Source organism: Crocodylus siamensis, chromosome 4 (genome assembly GCF_052110815.1).
Source record: "Crocodylus siamensis isolate JL-2025a chromosome 4, ASM5211081v1, whole genome shotgun sequence".
NCBI classification, from domain to species: Eukaryota; Metazoa; Chordata; order Crocodylia; family Crocodylidae; genus Crocodylus; species Crocodylus siamensis.
This window is the reverse complement of record NC_143398.1, coordinates 122,976,998-122,998,521: the sequence shown is the minus strand read 5'-3', so window position 1 is coordinate 122,998,521 and position 21,524 is coordinate 122,976,998. Positions and strand designations below refer to the sequence as shown.

The 21,524-nt window shown below is 38.5% G+C and overlaps 1 protein-coding gene across 7 annotated transcripts in view; it reads right to left on the bottom strand.

The window, feature by feature from the left end:
* C2CD5 (C2 calcium dependent domain containing 5) overlaps positions 1 to 21,524 on the bottom strand; it is a 114,074-nt gene that overhangs the window by 78,108 nt on the left and 14,442 nt on the right. For 4 of the 7 annotated variants that reach the window (XM_090043617.1, XM_090043618.1, XM_090043619.1 and 1 more), the window contains exons 6-9: positions 19,056 to 19,254; positions 16,406 to 16,557; positions 8,492 to 8,577; positions 2,753 to 2,861 (exon numbers count right to left, since the gene is read on the bottom strand). In XM_090043617.1, coding sequence (XP_089899743.1) covers positions 2,753 to 2,861; positions 8,492 to 8,577; positions 16,406 to 16,557; positions 19,056 to 19,254 — 546 coding nt within the window. Of the gene's footprint in view, positions 1 to 2,752; positions 2,862 to 8,491; positions 8,578 to 10,944; positions 11,140 to 16,405; positions 16,558 to 19,055; positions 19,255 to 21,524 lie in introns of all 7 variants that reach the window. The other 3 variants (XM_090043614.1, XM_090043615.1, XM_090043616.1) reach the window with 1 other exon arrangement.

Genomic DNA, 21,524 nt, shown 5'->3' with positions numbered 1-21,524 from the left:
CATAACCCCTCCCATAACTCCCCCTCCCAGCACTGCCACTGCCCAGCCGGAGCGCAGACCAGCCCAGCCCAGGCCGGAAAGAGCCTGGTGCCATCCCCAGCCCCAGGATGCAACTGTAGCTGCAGCCAGCCCTGCCCCACCCCACACAGATCCAGGGGCACACCCTCACGACCCATGCCCTCCCAGGGTGAGCGCAGCAGCAGGAGCCGCCCACCTCCTCCACCCCCCACTCCCCTCAGACGAGTCGTAGCTCCATCTCATGCTCTGCCCCAGCTCCATGCCTCCCTTATCATAGGGGCCTTGATCTGTCCTCCGCCCCACCACAACAGACTTACTACCTGGATGCTGCTCTCCAAGCTGCCCGGCTGTGCTCCTCACTGCCTACGTGCTGCACTGCAGCTGCACACATGCACGGGCATTTATCAGCCAAATTATTGGCCACATCAGGCCAGTTTCTGATACAGTCAATTTTCTTTATATTAGTGCCAATTGGATATCGGACCGATCTATGAGTGGCACCTCTAGTTTAAAGTGCAAGTGCCCATATATGTAAGCCAATTTAGAATGGCTTAAACTTCCTGGAACTTTTCAAAAGTACTGTTAGATAATCAAGTATTATTTTGAACCGGTGTCGTGGTCAGACACTAAGCTTTCCATAACTAGTGTCTGGTCTGCATCCCACACTGTACCACTTCTGACTCCTGCCTCCTCCCCCAGCTCCTGAAAACAAAAACTGTCTGCTTTGGTACACAGCCTGAACCCTATTGCCACAACCTATAATAGTTGCACTTGACTCAGTCCTCACCATCAAGGCTAATCAGGGTTGAGGGGATGGCCAGGTAGATAGAGGGGGTACCCCTGCTTCTGGGTTCATGGGGTGCTAGGTGCTCAAGGGGGCTCCCCAGTATCTCCACAACTTTTAAAAAACACTTTCCCCAAAGTGTTTATCCGTTTCATTCCACTGGTGGCAACTAACCAAACTTCAGGGAATCCCAGACTGATTTGGATTGGAAGGCGGGGGGGCGTGTGGGGGGGGGAGGGCCAGAGGCAGGCTGGCAGGAGCAACTAGAGAAGGCACCCCTGCTTATGCATTCCAGGGGGTCCCTGAAGCTTTTTAAAAGGACTTTTCCCCAAGCCACTGGTCAATTTCAGTCCATGCCTCACAAATGGCATGAAGACCTACAGGCAGCCCCCCAGGCACCCAGCACCACAGGAAGGCAGAAGCAGGTATCCAGGCAGCCCTCCCAGCTACCAACACCAACTGGTCACTCTTTCAACCCCAAATCAACCTATGATGTGCTGAACCTTGTCATATTGCCAGGAAATGAAGTGTATGTATGACTGGCTTGGGGGAAAGTGCTTTTTAAAATCCATAAAAGCCCTGCCAGTTCCAGAGCACCCAGATCCCAGAACTACAAAGCAAGTGTACTGCCTGTACCCACCTAACTATGCCCTCCTTTTGGCCCACACGCACAAGTGGGCAACCCCAATCCAGGCACCATTGCACAGATTTTGTACTGTGTAGGAATGGTCTTTATTGAACTCAGTGCTAGTGAGAAGGGGGAGCAGAAAACTGCAATTGCAGATTTTCCTCTCCTGCTTGGAGAATACTGGGGCACTTGCCACTAGGAGGCATTCTGAGTTGGGTGCTCGCTATAAGGCATACTGGGCTGGGTGCTACCCCCTGATAGCAGCCTGAAAGCACTACATTCCTAAAAGTTCTACTTAGAACTCTTGGCAGTGTATGTGCAGCCACTAAAATCCAGACAATTGTGAACTGGTTCCCAATGAGTGACATTCTCATAATGGTTCAAGTGTTATGCCTGGCTGCACCCTTACTGGCACATTTAACTGCATCTTTAACCAATTTAATGAATAAATTGTTTAATTCAGTTTGCAAAAAGAGAGGTAACAAGAGAAAATGCAAAGGACAAAACAGACTACTGCTTAAAAAGAAAGATATATTTAAACTAACTTTGTATCTTGCTGCTCCTGGCTAGTGTATGCAAACGCCACAATAGATGTAATTTCTGTTTAATCTGCTGCTCTTTCAGGAGCACTTACAAACTCAAACTTTGTATGTGGCATTTTGGTACACAGTTTAATTTGATTGAGTAGATGTTAGGACTTTCTCAATGTATAGTCTATCATTGCTTAACTCTGATACCAGAATTAGGATATGACCTCCTCCCTGCCCGCCCCCACCCCCCAAAAGGCATACAGCACAAACCTTCCATTCCCAGGAAAAAGACTATTTACAGAAAACTGTGTTAAGATTTGTACTTCTAATAAAAATACCTTCAACTTGGTTCCAGTGTATACCATGTCATTTTTAAAAGGCACAGGCTGAGCTAAATCATAATGGCTAATCTTAATCTTTAAGGGTGTAAAACAGCTGGAAATTAAAATTTAAAATGTTAAACAAAGGGTTTATTTCCTTTCATAACTTTCACTTCAGACTTGAACAATCTGAATATTAAACACTGGCCAAAAATTAACCCACACACTCATAATCAAAAGGTATTAGCTGGCTTTAGATTAGTGGGTTAACAGTCCTTTACTACTTTACACCCAAATCATTAAGAAGAAATTACTGAAATGTATCATTTCTGAAAAAGCAATTTTGGACACTGTTATTCTTACTTTAAAAACTACAATAATTATACTACAAGGTTTTAAAAAGTATTTTGAAAAAAATGTAAAGTAACGAAGATATGACATGACACATGAAAGATATATTTTGCCAACATACCAGGATTATGGATGCGATCCAGCAGCTTTACAGAGCGTGCACTGACAACACCACCAACATGGACAAGGAACCCTGGTGGAAAGGACGTCAAGGTAAAAAAGGGAAATTCCTGTTGGAATTAAAAAAGGAAAAAGAAAAATCCAAAGAGTTATCATCTGTTAAGCACTGCTGATTGCCAATCAACATGCAATAGATTATAATGCTTCCTGAAAGACAGGCAAAGCAGTGACACTAAGTCAAACACTTATTTTAAGCTTACTATGCACTGTATCAATCATATGCAATCCATGTACCCAACACTAGGCAGTGCCAGCAATTTTTTAAAGATATACAAGTGCTTTTCCCCCATAGGCTTTGTTAAATTCAATGTTTAACAAATTTCAGTTGTGAATTAATATCCTTTTACAAATGCAAGTCTATGTCAGCCAATATGTTTTTTAAAAGGGTAACTAAGCTTTATTTATTTTCTGAATTGATCATTAAACTTACTTATGGCTCTGCACTTTCTACTACTGGTAGCTACAAGTGATGGTAATTTGATATCCAAGTTTTGAAAATGTCTTGGATATAAGAGGCAAAGAAATGATCTGCCAGCACCAATAGCTCTCAATAAAGAAAATATTTACCCATTTTCTAGATTAAAATTGTATGATTTTAAATACAATTATTAGAACAATATTAAAAGAAAGTCACTATGATCCTATGAATTTCTTAAACGCATTCCCCCTATCTAGCAAAAGTGGAAAAACAACATTCTGTTTTTAACCATTTCATTCAAGAAAACAGTCCAAAATACACAAACTAAATAAAGGCCTATCATAGCCTTTAATGATGTATTTGCTGAAAATAAATCGCTTATGTTCAAATGAAATGGGCCCCAAATGTTTTGTTAAAAACCATGTTTAAAATTTTGTTTTATAATTATATAACATTAGATTGATAATTTTATAGTCATGTACATTAAGTATAGCACACTTATGGGGGAAAAGGAGATTGGTTTACATTTGCCAATTCTAAATGCAGAGAAGCAGAAAAGAATGGAAATCATGCAACAATGTTTTACATAGTTCTGATGGCCAGTTAGGGGAGAAATAGCTATAATAGTTTTATGAGAGGGGAAAAAAGTGAGGCAAGTACTTGCTTCAATTTAGCATTCAGATTAATTTATAGATAACCAAGGTGAAGGTTAAAGATAAATCATCAAGATTCCTCTGGCAATATCTGGCATAAAGTGTCTGAGAAACTAAACGTGTGAAATCCCTGATTTTATAATGACAGATATAAAATCCACCAAAAACACTAAATGCTTTTCCTTTGACATCAATGGACATACAAAATGTCAAGATCAAGAGTTAAATCCTGGAATTACCGAGGTTACTAAAGAGGAGCAAAAACCAACAGAAATGTTATATTTCTGCTCTCTGGAGGACTGGAAAGGAGAGCAATTACACAAAGGGACTCTACAAACATGCATGCTCTTTCTACAAAAGCAGAGAGTAATTCGTGGACCAGTCAGTGTCATGGTACAGAAAATGGGTGTGAAACCTGGGATCTACTTGATCACAAAATTTTATTTTGAAGGAAGGCGGAGAAAGGTAAAGCAAATTAGCCAGGCAGCTAAAACTACAACCTGCTCAGTACTGATGCTCCATCCATGGGCTTTGAGCTGAAAGAGGAAACATTCCATTCTTCCAATGCTGATTTATGGTTCTCCCAAATCTCCTTCATGATAACCTTACAAAAAGACCTTACTTTTTGACCCTTTTTCTCCCCTATAATTCTAATATTATAAAAGCCTTAAACTGTCTGTCTGTCCATAACGCTTTATTCACGCTCTGAGTGGCTGACTGAAACAGCCAGAGGCAACAGAGCAGACCGAAAGGTGGGGGAGGGGCGAGGCCAGCAGCGCTGGCCTTGCCCCACCATCCTACAGACAGTGACAATGGAGCAGGGGGGAGGGCGAGACCACTGAAGCCTGCCTCGCCCCCATCCCCCACTCCTGCTTCTTGGAGGTGGCAGCGGGCTGGGGCCAGGAGTGGGCCCCCTGCCACTGCTATGGCGACCAACTTCTCCCAACCCTCAGGCCTGCTCCTCCCCCACACCCTCCACATCAGGCCCAGGCCCAGGCCCAGGCCCAGGCCCACTCCTCCTCTCCCCCCACCACTGAGGCAGGGAAGCGGAAAGAGCAGGCCCAGACCCCTAGCAGCAGGAGGGATGAGATGAGATGAGATGAGAAAGACATAAGAAAGAGATGACAGTCAGGATGAGATGAGAAAGACAGAACAGAGCTGGGCATCAACACAGGAATGGCACTTCACTCCAAAACTCTGCACAAGCTTGTCCTGCAAGTATCATATGTATGATGAATAGGAGTGGTGACTGGATGGAGCCCTAAAAATGCCATAAGGGGACGACAAGCTCTGACCCATCACCATGGCTTGGGTTGTCTCCCTTCTAGGAAAGAGCGGAGCCAATTATAAGCACTCCCACAAATACCCACCAGATCACCTAAATGCTTTATCAGCACCTCATGATCAACTATATCAAAGACCACAGAAAGATCAAGCAAGATCAGCAGGGCACAATTTCCCTTGATGATCTCCAAGCAAAGATTGTTGACTGAAGCCACAAGCAAAGTCTGTGTGCTATGATCAGGATGAAAGCCAGACTGAAATGGATCCAGGAGTCCAATCTCATTCAGATATGCCTGTAGTTATCAGGTCAAATGACCTTCTCAAAAAAGGGAGGCTGGAGACACAGTGATAGTTGGTTAAGATTGTGTGTGTACATATGACCATGTATAGTGAAGAAAGTATGGTAGGAAGCAGTTCTAACTGTATACCACAGAAACCACCCAATAGACCTGTTTTTTTTAAAATAAAGCAAGAGCAGCAGAGGAATGACAGCACTAATCTGAATGAAAAAGAATGAAAACCACAGCATTTATCTAAGGTGTAGTCAATAGGGCTGCATAAAACTTAGAAGAGGACAGTATTTGCCCCTCTATAAAAATACAGGCTAGATTTTTCATAGTTAAAATCAGCTGAAGATTGCCTATTGACACAAACAAAGTATATATTTGTAGATAAAAATATATATAAAATGAACTGTTACTATGAATGCAATCTGTTGTTCATTAAAATATATTACAAACAAAGGGTATATAAATGTTTATATACAAATGACGATAGTAGTTTCACATATATTTTCACAAAATTTCTAGCAAAGTTATCCTCCCGCCAAAAAACCCAAACCTTTCCTTAGCTTTGGAATCAAAAAAACTTTTATAACCTACCTAAGTGCCCCTGTAAATTACTTTTATGCCACAATTAATGTCTTAATTGTGGCATAAAATGGCAAGAGTGCTACATACATACCCAATTTAAGGTGCCATGAAATTGTAAACCAGCCATAAAAACATTCCACACAAAATGGAGAAAATTTGTATGGCTGGTTTGTATGGTGCCATAAAGTGACCATGCGACATGTCTGGGGTTGCCCCAGGGCTAGTGTTGACAATCAGCTAATGGCTGACAGGGATGGGACCAGGTGACACTGAGCTGTAGGCACCCAGCTTTCAACTTCCTGGTGCAAGGGGAACCTGGGCTCCCCGGCACTAACAGTTAGAAGGGATGTGACTGGGACCTGATCTCTGATCCCAGAATCATACCTCCTGCCATTCATGTGTGGCAGGGCAGGACATACAATTGTTAGGACTGGGGACCAGATCCAATGGCACTTTTAAAATGAACACATTCCAGGGCCTAATACTAACATATGACACCAATCAACTTTTTCTAAGAGGCTCTGGTTCTCTGTGAAGACTCCTTTTGTTCTTCCAACACAGAAGGCAACAGAGTATATCACAACTTTATTTTCTCCCATGTTTTTTCTGAAGAAATCTAAGTCCACTCTAATTAACACTGTCAGAATTTTACTAGTTCCCTGTTCTGTTTAGATGCATAATTTTATGATAACAGAATAACTTCCTAGCTCTCAGGACATTTTCAACTACGAGATTACTTTTTGCCACCAGCCCCACAAGTCAGAAAAATGAAAAACAAACCAACCCCAAAACCAAAAACCAGTATTGATAGCTAGAAACATCTCCAAAACACAAAGCTACATGTAGCCAAAGTCCATCATAGTTATGGTTCAACTAATATTACACATACTATTTTCTAAAGATAAAATTTGACATTAAACATTTTTCACCTCCTTTTACAACATTTTTGTTCTTCTTTACTAGGCATTATAATGTTGTATTAGCAAAATAAATAATAATAAAAAAACCTTATGCTGACACACTTGAAGTACCTAACATTTTCTTATGTTTTCATTTTAATATACTTTATTCTTAAAAACTTTAAAAAGTGAGAATTAGGTCATAATTTATCTAAAATTGAAGAAAAATCTAACATGCTAGCACAACGAAATGCAGGTGACATATTAACAGTTTCTATATTTTCAAGCTAAAACATTAGAAGCAAAAGCTATGGACTTGTATTTTATGAGCAATGAAAAATTTAAGTGAAGCATACAACCATGCAAAAATATTACTTAAGCCAAAATGTGGGTTTGCTAAATTCTCTTAAAATTAAAAAAAAAAAAAATCAAAACCCTACATGAACAAGATTGCAAAGAAATTTGACAAAACTGTATAAAAAAGAAAAGCTTTTAAATGCCTGTTAAAACCAGAAAAGCCCTCAATAAAAGGAAAAAGGTCTTACAGTCACACAAAGTTGTGAAACATACCCGCCTTCTACAGAACCTATGAGGCGATCCTCCCTTAGTAATAGATAACACAAAAAATGGGAAGAGAATCATCCACTTACTCAGATAAGTAGCTATTCATATAAAATTATGTTTCAAAGGTATAGCAGATATTTCTTTTAATTTTCAATACACACATATTGTTTCAAGTAACCAATTCAACTGTTAAAGTCTTATTAAATGAGAACTGGTTTCCAAAAAGCTAATTATTCAAAATCCCTATCTTTTAAATACATCAACAGTTTTAAGCTATAAAATATTTTTAATAATTGAAATACAGTATGCATTAATAAGGCCGCAAGGAACATCTTAACAATACAACATAAAATGCATTTAACAATGGCTATATAATTTTCAGACTGAAAAAATAAAAATTAAGTGAACTGATAATATTGCCAAACACTGTAGAAAGCTCCCATGTAATTCTATATGGTTTATTAGTCATTTTAATAATGCCTGGGAGTTTATTATAAAAGTTTATAACCAAAAAATAAAGTACATATTTCATATAATGTAGTTTTATTTAAAGTCACGTTACTATTTTTTATCTTCAAGATTTCTCTTTGTTAATCAATTTGTTTAAAAATAATGATGTTTCTGAATAAATCAAATCTGTCTTCAGGCAAAATTCAATTTAGTTGTAAGCTACCAAAGTCATAAAATGATAGCAGCATCATGAATCTAATGAGTTATATTAATAGCAAATTCTATTTTGTTTCCTCTATTTTCTATTACAGAAGCTATAACATTCAATTCTTAGACAGGTCATAATTGTTTGTTCCAATTTTTTCCCACCGTATGTCAGCAATATATTTTTATAGAGAGATTACACTGACTTAAACGGGCTAACGTGGATTTAAATGTGGGAAGCAAAGCCCACTATTTATAACAGATTAGTTAACAGGAATGATTTACTCTTCATAAAAGTTATGGTTGAAGTACAAAATATCATTAGGTATGCCTTACCCTTTGTTCCAGAGCTGACTGGGTCTGCTGTCTCAATAGTGCTTTAAATGGCCCCCCTTCTTTTCCAGCACTTCCACTGCCCATTCCTGAAGAATATTAGAACATAAATAACATCCATAGAAAAAGTTACAGACCATAATAGCCTGAGGAGTTGTTGTTTTTTTTTTTTCAAATGATTAACATAGTCAGCCACCAAAAATCCAGTTTTACCAAATCAAAAACAGTAACTAGGGACCTTACTCCCACTGATACTAAATCCTTTTTTATCCTACTCTGACAGTGTAAATAGGCTTAAAATAGAAGCCTACTAGAAATTAAAATAAGGTCCAAGGGGCTTGGCATTGCAACGCTTACACAGCTGCAAATCTTTTTCCTTTCTGATATCCACAGGAGTTTTTGCCATCAACTGCAACAGACGTAGGGTCTGACCCATAATACTTTTCTTGTCCATAAGTCCCTTTCTAGTCAAAGTTTCAGTTCATATGAATAAAGAATGAAAAAAGATTTCAGGATTCCCTCCAAGTCAAAGATAATCGAATTAGAAGTAGCCCTATGAAGTGGCACCAGCCAACATTTCTGCAATACTGCTTCCCATTCCTTTTTCCATTGGCAGTTAAAACAAAATCAGAATTGCATGCAATTTAAAACATTTACATGGTATAAATATTCCCCCCCACCCCCCGTCACATAAGAAACCAATAGTTTCCACAAAGGTTCACATCTCCTAATGAAGTTACTACAGGATTGGGACCAAAGAGAGAACTTTGTAAAGGCAAAGATATAAGAAACATCTCTCTATTGACTAACATTCAACGTTGAAAAAAATACTATAATTTAGATCTGAATTCTAATTTAAATCTATGTAATGATATGTTCACTCATCTGAATTGTTCAGTTCAGCAAGGAACTACTTCTGGGTATTCAGAATAGCCAAATAGCTTTTATTTGCTTGTCAGAAGGCCTTTCCTACTCCGTGTTCATAAAACCCATTGGGGGGTGAGGAGCGGGGACATGACAGTTCATAAAAACCCAAGGGGGGGATGGATGGACAGGGACAGTAGGGAAGAAGGTATACAACACAATTTTTCCTTAAATAAATGCAGAGTTCTGCTGAATCCATTTTTTCTGGTGGTATTTCATGCATGAAAGCATTCTAGCACTGATGGTTTATATGATAGCCACACACGCTTACATTGGAACTAAATTATTAACTGAAAATAAGTATCAAGAGTCATACCTTTCAAAATTCTCTCAGATATCAATGAACTCACTAATAAAAATGAAGGACAAACTAAAAATTTAAGCATCAAGGGTAAGATTATATAAAAGACACACCACAATGCAGATAGCTATGAATAAAGACAACATTTTGAAATGAATATTTTAATATAACAGTACATTGCTAATTTCCCTTTCCCTTCTTTTCTGCAAAATGCAATAAAAGCAAAACAAGGAAGATTGTTTTCAATGCAAACAGGACGGGGTATTTTTTTGTTTGTTTAAACAAACTCATGTAGTGATGGAAATGGCATTAATGTTTATGTATTAACATAAAATAAATTTATTCCAAACTTTTTCAAAATGGCAAATGCTAACATGACTAAAATATTATCTATTTATCAGACATTAAATGTTTTTAGCTGTTCTTGGATAAGGAAACAAAGAAAGATTAGTATCTGTATAGTCCCAATAAAAAAAATAAAATTTATGGTTATTTTGTATCAAATCTAAAACCAGCATTTTCAAAGGACTATACAATACTAAAAAGAGACAGACATGGAATGAAGAAAATATCTGATATGAAACACATTCTTTAAAAAAAAATAAAAATAAAAAAACACACCAAAACAATCAAAACACTATTTGTAGAAAAGCAGTAATATCAAATATGTAATTTAGAAGGACAATCTGATGAGCAGTGTCAATGAAATGAAAAAGGAGATAGCACAAATAGAAAGTTTGTGTGCAGTAAGATTGAAACAGAGTACAATTAGTTAATTGCTAGGCATTTGATGCAATTGAAACAGAAAAAGGGAATGAACTGCTGAGAAAGGGGGAATATTTATTCCTTCTAAAATAAAGGAACGACATTATAATGAAGGGACTGAAAACGAATACAAATATTGGGTAGTTATCTGATAGCAGGCAGTTCAGCTACCAGTACTGATTGAAGACCTTCTTGGAACAGAAAGAGTTCTTTACGACAAAGTAAGCTATTTATTTCAAATACTAATGCAACTGGAAGGAGGGGGGAAGACTGTAGTTATTACAAGTTTCTAGAGGAGAAAAAATAATTGTTCTTTAAGTCATGTAGTCAACAATTTCCAGGGCTTATTTTAGCAAAAGACAAGTTATAGAAGCCTGTGCGTTAGATGCCTCTGCTTGACTAATAATAATGTTCCTTGTATTTTCTTATAAATCAGTTTTAAAAGGCTATTGTAGATTTATCCTACCAGAAGCAGCCAGAAGGAGCTCTTCAGTGAAAGAAACACTTTTCCTCAGAACAACTGGGCTGACATGGCTAGACTGAAGAGGGCTAAGGCTAGACTCCGAGAGGAGGAGACAGGACTTTTTAAGATGTGGGGAACCACGAGAGAGTGTAGGGGAGCTGGGAAACAGGAACATCCTAGGTCCCTGTGGGGAAGGTACTGTGAAAGAAAGTAAGAGAGAAAAGATGTAGATTCAGAGAATGACAAAAGAAACAGAAGAAAAAAAAATGAAGGTAAAACAAAAGCAAACCTTTTTTTCAAATGAACAAATACATAATACTAGTACATTAAAAAGCTCTTACAGGCATACAAAAATGAAATGACAGTAAAGGCACACACCATAATGTGGATGGAAAAGCATGTTATCAAAAATCTGAGTATGAAATAATTAACTTTGTTTTAAATACTATTTAATTTTATTGAGCTCAACTGAATTTTATCCAGTTATAGATTAATTAATTTCCAATAAAATCTAAGACAAAGCCTTCCCGTTAAACAATGTTTAAAAAAATCTTTTTGATACAACCTATTCTTAGAGGTTCTCCTATTCAGAGGGGCTGTAAGTTTAAATTCTGGTTTAACCTAAAAATTCTAAATTTTAAGGCTATAAAAATGACAATGTATATAGATATATATTACTCCCACAGAAAAAAGGAGTTCCCATCCCCTCAATTTCCTCCACAAATATATTAGTTCTCCTCTTCCACACCCAAGTGTTTCCATTTACAAGTGTTAACTTGTAAAAATATGTAATACTTTGTCAGTCCGTTTACAATGGCATGAGAAGCAGCACTAATTACAGCAGGAATTTTCCAATTCCAAACAAAAAAAAACAACCTCTTCAGTGCATCCAGAAATTCCTCTCACTTTTTACCACAGAAAATTTGGTTGACACTATCCAATCTACTCTGTAGTTACAGTGTTTTATTTAATAAAAGAAATGATAATATTTTTCTGGCTTGGAATTGATGTAGGCAAGATTAATAAGCAGATCCAAGTTTGTAATCTCTTTATAACTACGTATTCTGGCCATGACATTCTGGTATCTGTACTTGTTATGCAAGGCCCCCCCTACATGCATAGATAAAGGTGCAATAGGATCTAATACACATAACCATGCCTCCTGCCATGCCACACATGGAATGACAGGAGATGCGATTGTGGGATCCAGTATAAGATCCTACCGTGCCTTACTGAAGGTACAGGGGGATCCTACGATTGCCATCCCAAGCTTCCCTTGTACTGACACTTAGGGGACTCAACAGTGCCAGCTGTGCACCATATGCAGCCAGGACTGCAAGTCCTATCCACTGCTAGGATGCACAGCCTCGACTGTGTCCCACACGCACTCCCTACTGGACTGCAACCTCCCAGCCATGGGAAGTGTGGTTAGCAGCCTGCAGCTGAGAGACTGCAGCTGCTGTGATATCCCAGCTGTGTGGGGGCACCAACACCTTCAGGGTTGGGAGATCACAGCTGCACCCCACAGATGATGGGGCCCAGTCCTAGAGCTACCGGGTGCTGCAGAGGCTATGAGTCTCCAGAAGATGCAGGAATCCCAGCCACAGCTGGGCATGGTGCACCCTTGGGGCTGGGAGTCCAGTCAGCTAGCAGTGCTGCCAACTACAGGGGAGACTGCTACAAGCACAAACTAAAGCTGGATAACAACCAGCTACAAAGTTAGTATGCACTTTCAAGGTCTACATTTATAGTTGGTTGGACCCTTTTATGGTGTGACATGTATTTTGTACATGTAGCTGTCTCAGTTCAACTGCACAATTAACCAGTTAATTGTGCAATAGCTGTAACATGTAGAAGGAGCCTAAGGCGGGTACAGTTTCCATTTGAGAAATCAGCTGATGCAGCTGCTTTTCTGAGCAAGAAGAACACAGCATGGTTGAGGAAGCATAGAAAAATATCAAATTTTCCTTCCTCAGCAAGATTGAACAGTTTGCACCTTGAATTTCACAGTTTTTCCATTTTGACAAGCTATGAATCTGGGCACCCTTCTCTATAGAAGTATAAATAGCTTTAACAGAGACAATATTATTCAGCAAAAGGCCCAGGAAATGGAAAACATTTATACAGTACATATATACAGTAATATCAAAACAATCTGTAAGGACAACATTCAAAATGAAAAATGTAAGACTAGAGCCATATTTTATATACAACACTGTTTTAGACAAAAGTCAGGCAGCTACAGCCAAAAATATAGTTTCATGAATCACAGTTTCCTTTTAATAAATCCTTTAAAAAAAAAAAAAGCAAAAACAAGAAATAGGCCAACTATTCAGCTCTCTCAGTTATATTGTTCTTACCTAAATAGCAATCAACTTTTCTTTTTGAAGAAAAATAAAAACAAGCATGTTTATTCTAAATTTCAATATTACCCAACTGTCATCCCCCAGTTCCCCCACCTCCCCTACCACTGTGCTGCTAATGAGAAGCGAGCTATGAGCTCATCAGCTGGCTTCTCCTTGGTGAAGGAGTTGCTTCTGCATACCCTGTCCAGAGCAGGTGAGACCCATGCAAAGGGCAAGGGGGAGGAGGAGTGGGGCCATGACCAGCAGGATTCAAACTCTCCAAGGACACTTCATGAGATATTTTTGTTTATGTGTTTTTCTTCTCCCCCCATCTTGTCCTGCCTACAACTTTATGAATAAATCCTTCCACCCCCTTCCCCTCTCAGGTTCCTGCTGTGTGGAAGTAAAGCATATCATGTTGAGTGTTTGTTTACACTCTGGCTCTTACTAGGTACTAAATGGCTTCTGAAATAAGCAGAAAGCTAGTTGGGGGAAGAGAGGAGAGGCAGTGATGAGCTCTGACATCTCCTGCTGCTGCACCCTGGGTTCAGAATGAGAAACAGAAGGTGGGAGGAGAGGAAGGAAGCAGTCTACCCTGGGATGCAGGAGGACCTGGCCAAACATTATCATCCTATGTGCAACGTCACACATGCAAATTAAAACACAATACAAATGAGCTGCAAAGATGCTATACATTTAACAAGTAACATCTTAGACACTGGGTTTTTGTGCCTTGTTATCCACTGATAAACTGTTTGAATGTGCAGTATGTTAAAATGTAGTGCTCAATTAATATATTAATCATATTTTAAATGTAAAGTCTGCCAGGGGTCTTAGATGCATAAAGAGACCTCTAAGATAATGTTAAGAGTGACTGCAGAGTAAATTTCAATGCTGCAATCTGTAGGAACCAGTGCCAGAATTAATATAATTTAATTATATTCTTTTCTTATCAAGACTAAGATATTTAAAGTGCATCCTTGAATTAATTTTGCCTGAGTTCTTATTATCATTACTTCCAGGAAAAAAATGTATTATAGCTGAATAAAGTCATAAAACACCAATGTGAATCAAACGTTGATACCTTAAGGGTTAATATATAAATATATCTTTATTTATGTACATCTTTAGTTGTGACAAACAACTGTCCCTATATTAAGACATGATTCAGCAATAGAGAGAACATACCGCTAGAAGATAGCGACTACCTGATACAACTAAACAAAGACTGCTTTTAGTTTAAATTGAAAAATCAAAAGTTGTAATTGAAGAGGGTGGCTCTGCTTCCTCTACATACTGGAAAATTCCTCTCTCTGAAAGGCCCCAATCCTGCAATCAGTTCAATGTGCAAAGCCCCAGTGATATCAATGAGATTGAATGCAGATAGATAGGGTCCATCTACCAAGATCACACTGCAGCTTTGTGATCCAACGTTACTGCTGCAGAAGCTTTACAAACTTGTGCATGCTGTTATTCATTCTGCCTTGCAGATGTGTGGTTCTACTAAGATGACCACCTGACCTGTTTATTAAAGTATATCTTGATATCACATGTTCTGTATCAGGAGAATTTGATTAGATTGTTTTTCAAATAGTTATGAGACTTTCAATAATATAAATATCTGAATTTGTGAAATAATATTGCTCTAAAGCAGTAGTCCATATGTTAGTAATCCTTTGAAACATAAGTGGTCACCTTAGATATTCACAATCACTCCTCAAAGGATAAGAAACAGCTAAAAAGGTAAACAGAAATAAAAAATAGAGAAATACAACTTAAAAAAAGCTCCTTACTTGAATACTTTTTTTTTTACTAAAAATTTGGAACACATTGAAGATTTTACCAATTTTTTAATCTATAACCCTCTGCTTGAGTGGGTCTTGTCTAAAATTGTGTGATTTTCAATACCCTAGAAAGACACTGTCAAGTGCAAATTATTAGTGTAAAAAAATTTAACATACTGTAAAGTTCTCATTATTAAAAAGGTAGGAGTGTTCAGAGATTCAATTATTACTAAGGGTGGGGGCAGGATGGTTAATCATGGTTAGAAACACCATTAAAAAAAGTACCCGCAGTTTTACACGTTTTGTTCTGGTATAGCAAAGCAATTAGCAAGTTAAGGGAGAAGACAGAACTTTACTTTCAGAGATCATACTGAATTTACAAAGGGCAATTCAACCAAAAGGACTCTCACAGACCAAGGATATATGTTCAGCCTCAACGTCTCCTGTGCAAAATAGAGCTTATTTTCTACCTAAGAGGACTTCTACAATCTTTGATTTCTCCTCAGCCTGGATAAGGGTGTATGAGCCCAAATGCTTGCAAAGAACATATTTTTTTGCTACTTTTAGTAGGTCTAATAAAAAGTATTACCTCTGAACCAAGAGTTTTAGAGTTTTGTATTTCTCTTTGTCTCAGACCAACACGGCTACAAAATAGATCCCTAAGAGTAAACAAGACATTTTTGTTGCATTCCATAAGAAACCAGGTAAAGAAAAATAAATTAAAAAAAAAATGAAATTGTTGGGGGGGAACGTTCATTTAAAAGCTTAAAATGATCTAAAGGAGTTAAAAACTACTTTTTAAGAAGTTACATGAGAACATACTTGATTAATACAGCCAGGTTTAGTCAACATCAGGCACTATTTCTAAAATAAAATTTGTAAAGACAGGTAGAAACTAAACAGAAATGCAGATAGAGATACATTTTCAACATAGGAAATTAGACTTGGAGGGTCAGATACTGTTAATTAAGTTTCATCCCTCATTCCGACAGCACATTACATTAAGACTGTACCCCCATGATTTGTAATATGAAGTGGAGAAATTAGAATTCGTTAGAATTCTCTTTATAACAGTTGAGATGCTATGGTCCAGTTTTTACATAGCTGTATTATATAATGCTACTCAAATCTGCCTATTATACAGATTTAGAACACATGGGATAGTGACCTATACAAATCTTTTAAAGCTTCAGTTGTGTTATCTGAAGTCTCCAATTTCCACATCATTTTGATAACTTAAATGCCAAAAAAGAGAAAGGATTTGAATGAAAAGATAAAATAGAAACACAAATCAACCAAAAAAAAAAAAGGGGGGGGGGGTTGGAAGCGCCTTACCAGTTTTGGGTGTCAAACTCAAATCTGTGTCAGAAGAAGAGGACTGTCGACTGTAGGACTTGGAAGGTGAAAAGGAATAGGTTTGGTTTTTCAGAGGGGTGGAGGGTCCTGATGAATGAGTATTGGGATTGGGATCTTCATTGAAGGGAATCCTGCCAGAAGAAGGTGGAAACATATTCAGTAATCCTGTGCCAAAGGACCTGGCTGACAGCAGCATGATCCGAACACCAGGATAGGACTGGGGCAGGGCCAGCAATTATTCCTTAAGTGTGAGACTGGGGATGAGGCCAAAGGCAAAAAAATGCTGTTTACCCACTCAGCGTTCTACAGATAGATGCTGATTATCTGCCATGAAACAAATAAGCCAAATAAGGTATGAAATGTCAAATCAAGGGAAAAAACTGTATGAAAAAGAAAAAAAACTCATACCAGTATATGGTTTAAAAAAATAAAGTCAGATTATTAAAGAAAAAATGATGATGGTCTCAAACTATATTTGTGTTTATAAATACACACATAGTTAAGTATAAACACACATATATTTTAAGAAGGAAAAAATGTTTCCTTATCCTATAGCATCAGCAGCATGCCACAGCTAAAAACAGCTAAGAGGAAAGCCTTTATGGGTAAAACCATATTGAAACATATTCACTTATGTGAAGACTTCTTACCTGTTTTCTAGCACAGCCTCTTCCACAAAATGACACACTCTGCCCATAGGACTTTCAAACCTCAAATGTTTTTGTTATTTGGGTTAAGCTTGAAAGCAATTTGAAATTCAATCACTCAAAATGAAATGTTCCCCCATTCCTTTACCATGGAAGACCAACTGCATAGAATCTGATATTAAAATCTGATTTATGTAAGTTTGTGAAGTTAAGAAAAAGAAGAGTATGGCTATGTGGAAGAGACTTTGCAGACACACATGCTCTTCCAAGAAATTCTTCTTTCCTCAATTTCATCAGCTGAACACCGCAGGACTTCTTCAATAACAGAAGGACTCCCAGTGAGAAAAGGAGGGAGAAAAGATGTGTGGTACCTGCCTACACTGCCTGCCTGCCTGCACTTTGCGACCACTCTGCCTGTGGCCTGCCTCTCCCCAACTCTTGAGTCTGAGCAGTCTCGTACCAGTGTAGATGAGAGTGGGAACAGACACAGAGAAGTTCTGAGTAAGTCGTGAGCCAGTAGCAGTGTGAATTGGGCTGTTGTGAGTCGAGCGACATCCATGGCTTGGAGGATGAGCCAGCGGAGACCTGAGAGAATTTGCAGCCAACGTGCAAGAAAAGAAAACAATACATACAACAGATTGCAAAGTTATGTTAAAATGATTTCAGGGAGTTTTAGTAAGCGAAGATCTCTTATGCTTTAAGCAGACTCTAAGAGTTATAATTCCTAGCATGCAGGAGTCAAGATGAAATCAAAATAGATAAGGAAACAGCTAAACATTAACATGTTAAGATAACTGACTTTTTAGTATTAATGACTCTGATTAATAAGGTCAACAACAAGAAATGTGAGTCAACCCTCCTCTTCTTGAGACCCACTCATACACTATTTTGACCATATAAAAAAAATCATTAAAAATTATCAAGTTCCAAGTTCTTGAACAACTGAATACATCAGTTTAACTATTTTTTGTCTTCTTTTCAAACATGTGTTAATAATCTATAGACGCTGCTAAAAAAGTTGGCTACTGTTTATAACTTTTAGCTGACTGTGGTTTAATGTGCCCAGAAGCTCTGTGATGACAGTATATTTCACAAATCAAAATTAAATTATTTAATACTGAAGTATAAGTGATCAGACTCATTGATGAGGGAACAGGATGCATTGTGGCTGCCTACTATATCAGTGATCTAATTATTATTTTAGAAATGGTATGAGTTATTTTATGACTAAACATCACAGTGGCAATTTAGAGACTGGAAACGTGTTCCCTTCAGGATAATATGAGACTGACATGTTTGTAATTTGTTTATCCATGTTAAAAATTTGAATTCACACAGTATTAAATGGTTCTGTAGACATACTGGACAACTGGAATTAGGGCAAGTTCCTCTTCATGAACCGTTTTCTGGATGAGGTACGATACAGAGGCATTTGTTTTATACAGTGGGAAGAGAGAGAAGAATGAGAGAGGGGTTGGAGTGTGGAACACAAAATACAAGTGTTCCTGCATCCCTTGAACATTAAACTAAACTAATCTGAACTCAAATATACTTATCTTTCCTTATATGAATGCACTGCAAAACTGCTAAATGGAAACTTCCCACAGAAGGTAAAATATTATTAAAAGCCCCTACAAACATAAAAAGCATGTTACTTGCAGAGATAAGACGAAATGAAAGTTTACCACCTAGAGTGGTGAAACACAACCCAAGAATGCACAATGCTCTGGCTGTAGAAATACAAGATATAATACAGAAAGACACTGCTCAAACCAAGGTTTACCACTGCAACATCAGATGAGATAATTTGTAGAACTAGCAGTTTACATCTCAAAACTGCTAAATATAAATGAAGTTACTAACAAGAAAAAACAAATAAAGTAGAAACAAATGCTGGGAAAAAACCACACCAGATATGTAAAACTGAATGAATATGAAAATAGATGAATCTTGTTCATTTTACACTATGAACTCATACTTACTCCTTCATTTCTTTGGATGGGGAATTACATGCAGGTAAGAATGCTGATGTGCTACTTAATTTATCCAAGGTACAGGCTGTTCCTATAGCTCGTACAACTAGTCCAGATTCTCCCTCCAGATCAAAACACTGTAAATAGCCAACAACTGCATTCCCTCTCATTTCAAGTACCTTCAAGCCAATCTTCCTTTGAAGTTCACCTACAAAAATAAACACAAGTTAACTTCCATCCTACTTATAAACTGGACTATATTTAAGATAATGTTTCCTATGCTGTTTTGTGGATTTTGTTCCTTTCACATTTGTAATTATTTCAGGGTGATTAAAACAGCAACTCTGCATAATTACACTAGATACAAGGCCCCTTGCCTTTCTTCCAGCTAATTAGAAGTTTGGCACAGTGATATCACATTAGTTCTAACTGTCTTATTCTATTTAGAATGTATGGAAAACAAGGAGTCAGAAAGCAATTAAAAATCCTGAATTTGTTACTTTATGAACCTTTTCCAGCCAATGCTAACTGCAATGCTGCTACATTTTTTTTAAATGTTTTCTGTATTTTTTTTTTTCATAGGAGGGGAATGATCAAGATGATACCTTGAAATTTCTAGCTACTCCTTAACACCATAAGTAGTCCAAGTATAATAGAACCTGGATATTTCACAATACTAGATCCTTAGCTCTTGCAAAACTGAGGTTTTACAAGCCAAATACGGGTATATATATGAAATGGCAAGTTCCAGTAAAAGGTCTAAACAGCAAGTATTGTGTCCTATGCAGTCACTTGTTCCCAACCTTCTCTCTCCCACTCCCCTGCAGCAGCTGTAACTTTGGCTCTAGAAGGCAGCAGGAACTGCAGAGCAGCAGTTTCAGTGCTCAGCGGTGGACCAGCCACAAGAGATTTTCTGTTCCTGTGGGAGATGTTGCCCCTTTTTCTTGCTGTCAATGACATGTATGTCAAGCAGCCAAAAAAACCCACTGGTTTTGGTGGTCAAGAAGAGGAGATGACATCCCCCTCCCTGCATTACTACCCCTTCCATCAGCAGCAGAAACTACATTTTCCAGAGTGACCCTCACTCCCTCGCACTTCTATGCTGCTGGAAGAAAGTAGAGAGTACAGAGGAAGGTGGGGGAAGAAGAGAAAGAGGGGAGCTGGGCCTGCTTGCCCACTCATACTGTAACAACATTGTGTGTTCTGGACTACACTTAAAATTAAAAAGAATCCACCAAATCAGAGAGAGAGGAAACTACAAGTGTAAAGGAAGAGGACTATTAGATTACTAATTTATTTCAGGCATATCAAACTGTGGAACAGCTGAAGTGCTTGTGCTGCTTGGAAAAGCAGAGTATAATAATGGGAATTGCACACCATCTTCTATTACTAAGGGTGCACTGCGATGAGGAGATGGAGTTACTGGCCAGTAGAGGTGTGCGAAGCTTCAGTCCCCGATTTGATTTAGCAGAGATTCAGCATAATTTGGTGGCCGAATTTCCGAATCGGATCAGACGACACTTTAATCTCTCCAAATCAAACTGGAAACCTCCGAATTGATTCAGAGAGATTCAGAATGATTCAGCTATTTAAACGTTTTTTCTACACACCTCAAGGTACTAGTGCAGCTCATGAATGTTGAGATGCTGGGACAGATGGAAAGTCCCACAGGAACGTGGGGTGGGGAGGGCCCTCCACATACTCAGTGGCAAACCCGAAAGCAGACCTGAAGTACTTGTAAGCCCACTTCCAGGTCTGCCTGGGAGCACACTGGGGGGCCCCCATGCACCCTGCTCCAGACCCTGGAGGCACCAGTCGCCAAACTGGGGGGGGGGGGGGGGAGTGCTGGTGGGCACCTCAGCTCGCTCCCTGGCAGACCCGGAAGTGCTGCTGGTTCTAGTCCACTTCCAGGTCTACTGCCAAGTGCACTGGGGAGCCCCCTGTGCCCCTATGGGACTTTCCATGTTCCCCAGCATCACAGTATTCACAACCTGCCTGCTACCTAGAGATATGTAAAAAAAAAAAAAAACCATTTAAAGCTGCGTCTATGGCCGAATCACCAAGTCTTTCCAAATCAATTCAGAGGGTTCCAATTTGACAATTTGATTTAGAAAAATGAAAGGGTCCACTGATTCGATTCAGAGATTTGGCCACCAAATCGGCTCAAATCCCTGCCGAATCAAATCAGGGACCAAAGCTTCATGCAGCCCTACTGGCCAGCATAACTATTGCTTTCAAACTTATGCAGGCCACAATATACAGTGCTAGGCTCATCCTTGACTTGCAAGTTTGAATCACATATTGACCCACTGATTCAAGAAGCGTATAGCCACTTCTTGGGAATAATCAAATGGATATGTCCTGAGAACTGAAAGCAACAGTCTTATTTCTCATAGTGCAAATTAAGCTGATTGAAAGTTATTCAAGTATAAAATATCCAGGTTCTACTGGATAGTTTATATTAATACATGCTGAAAT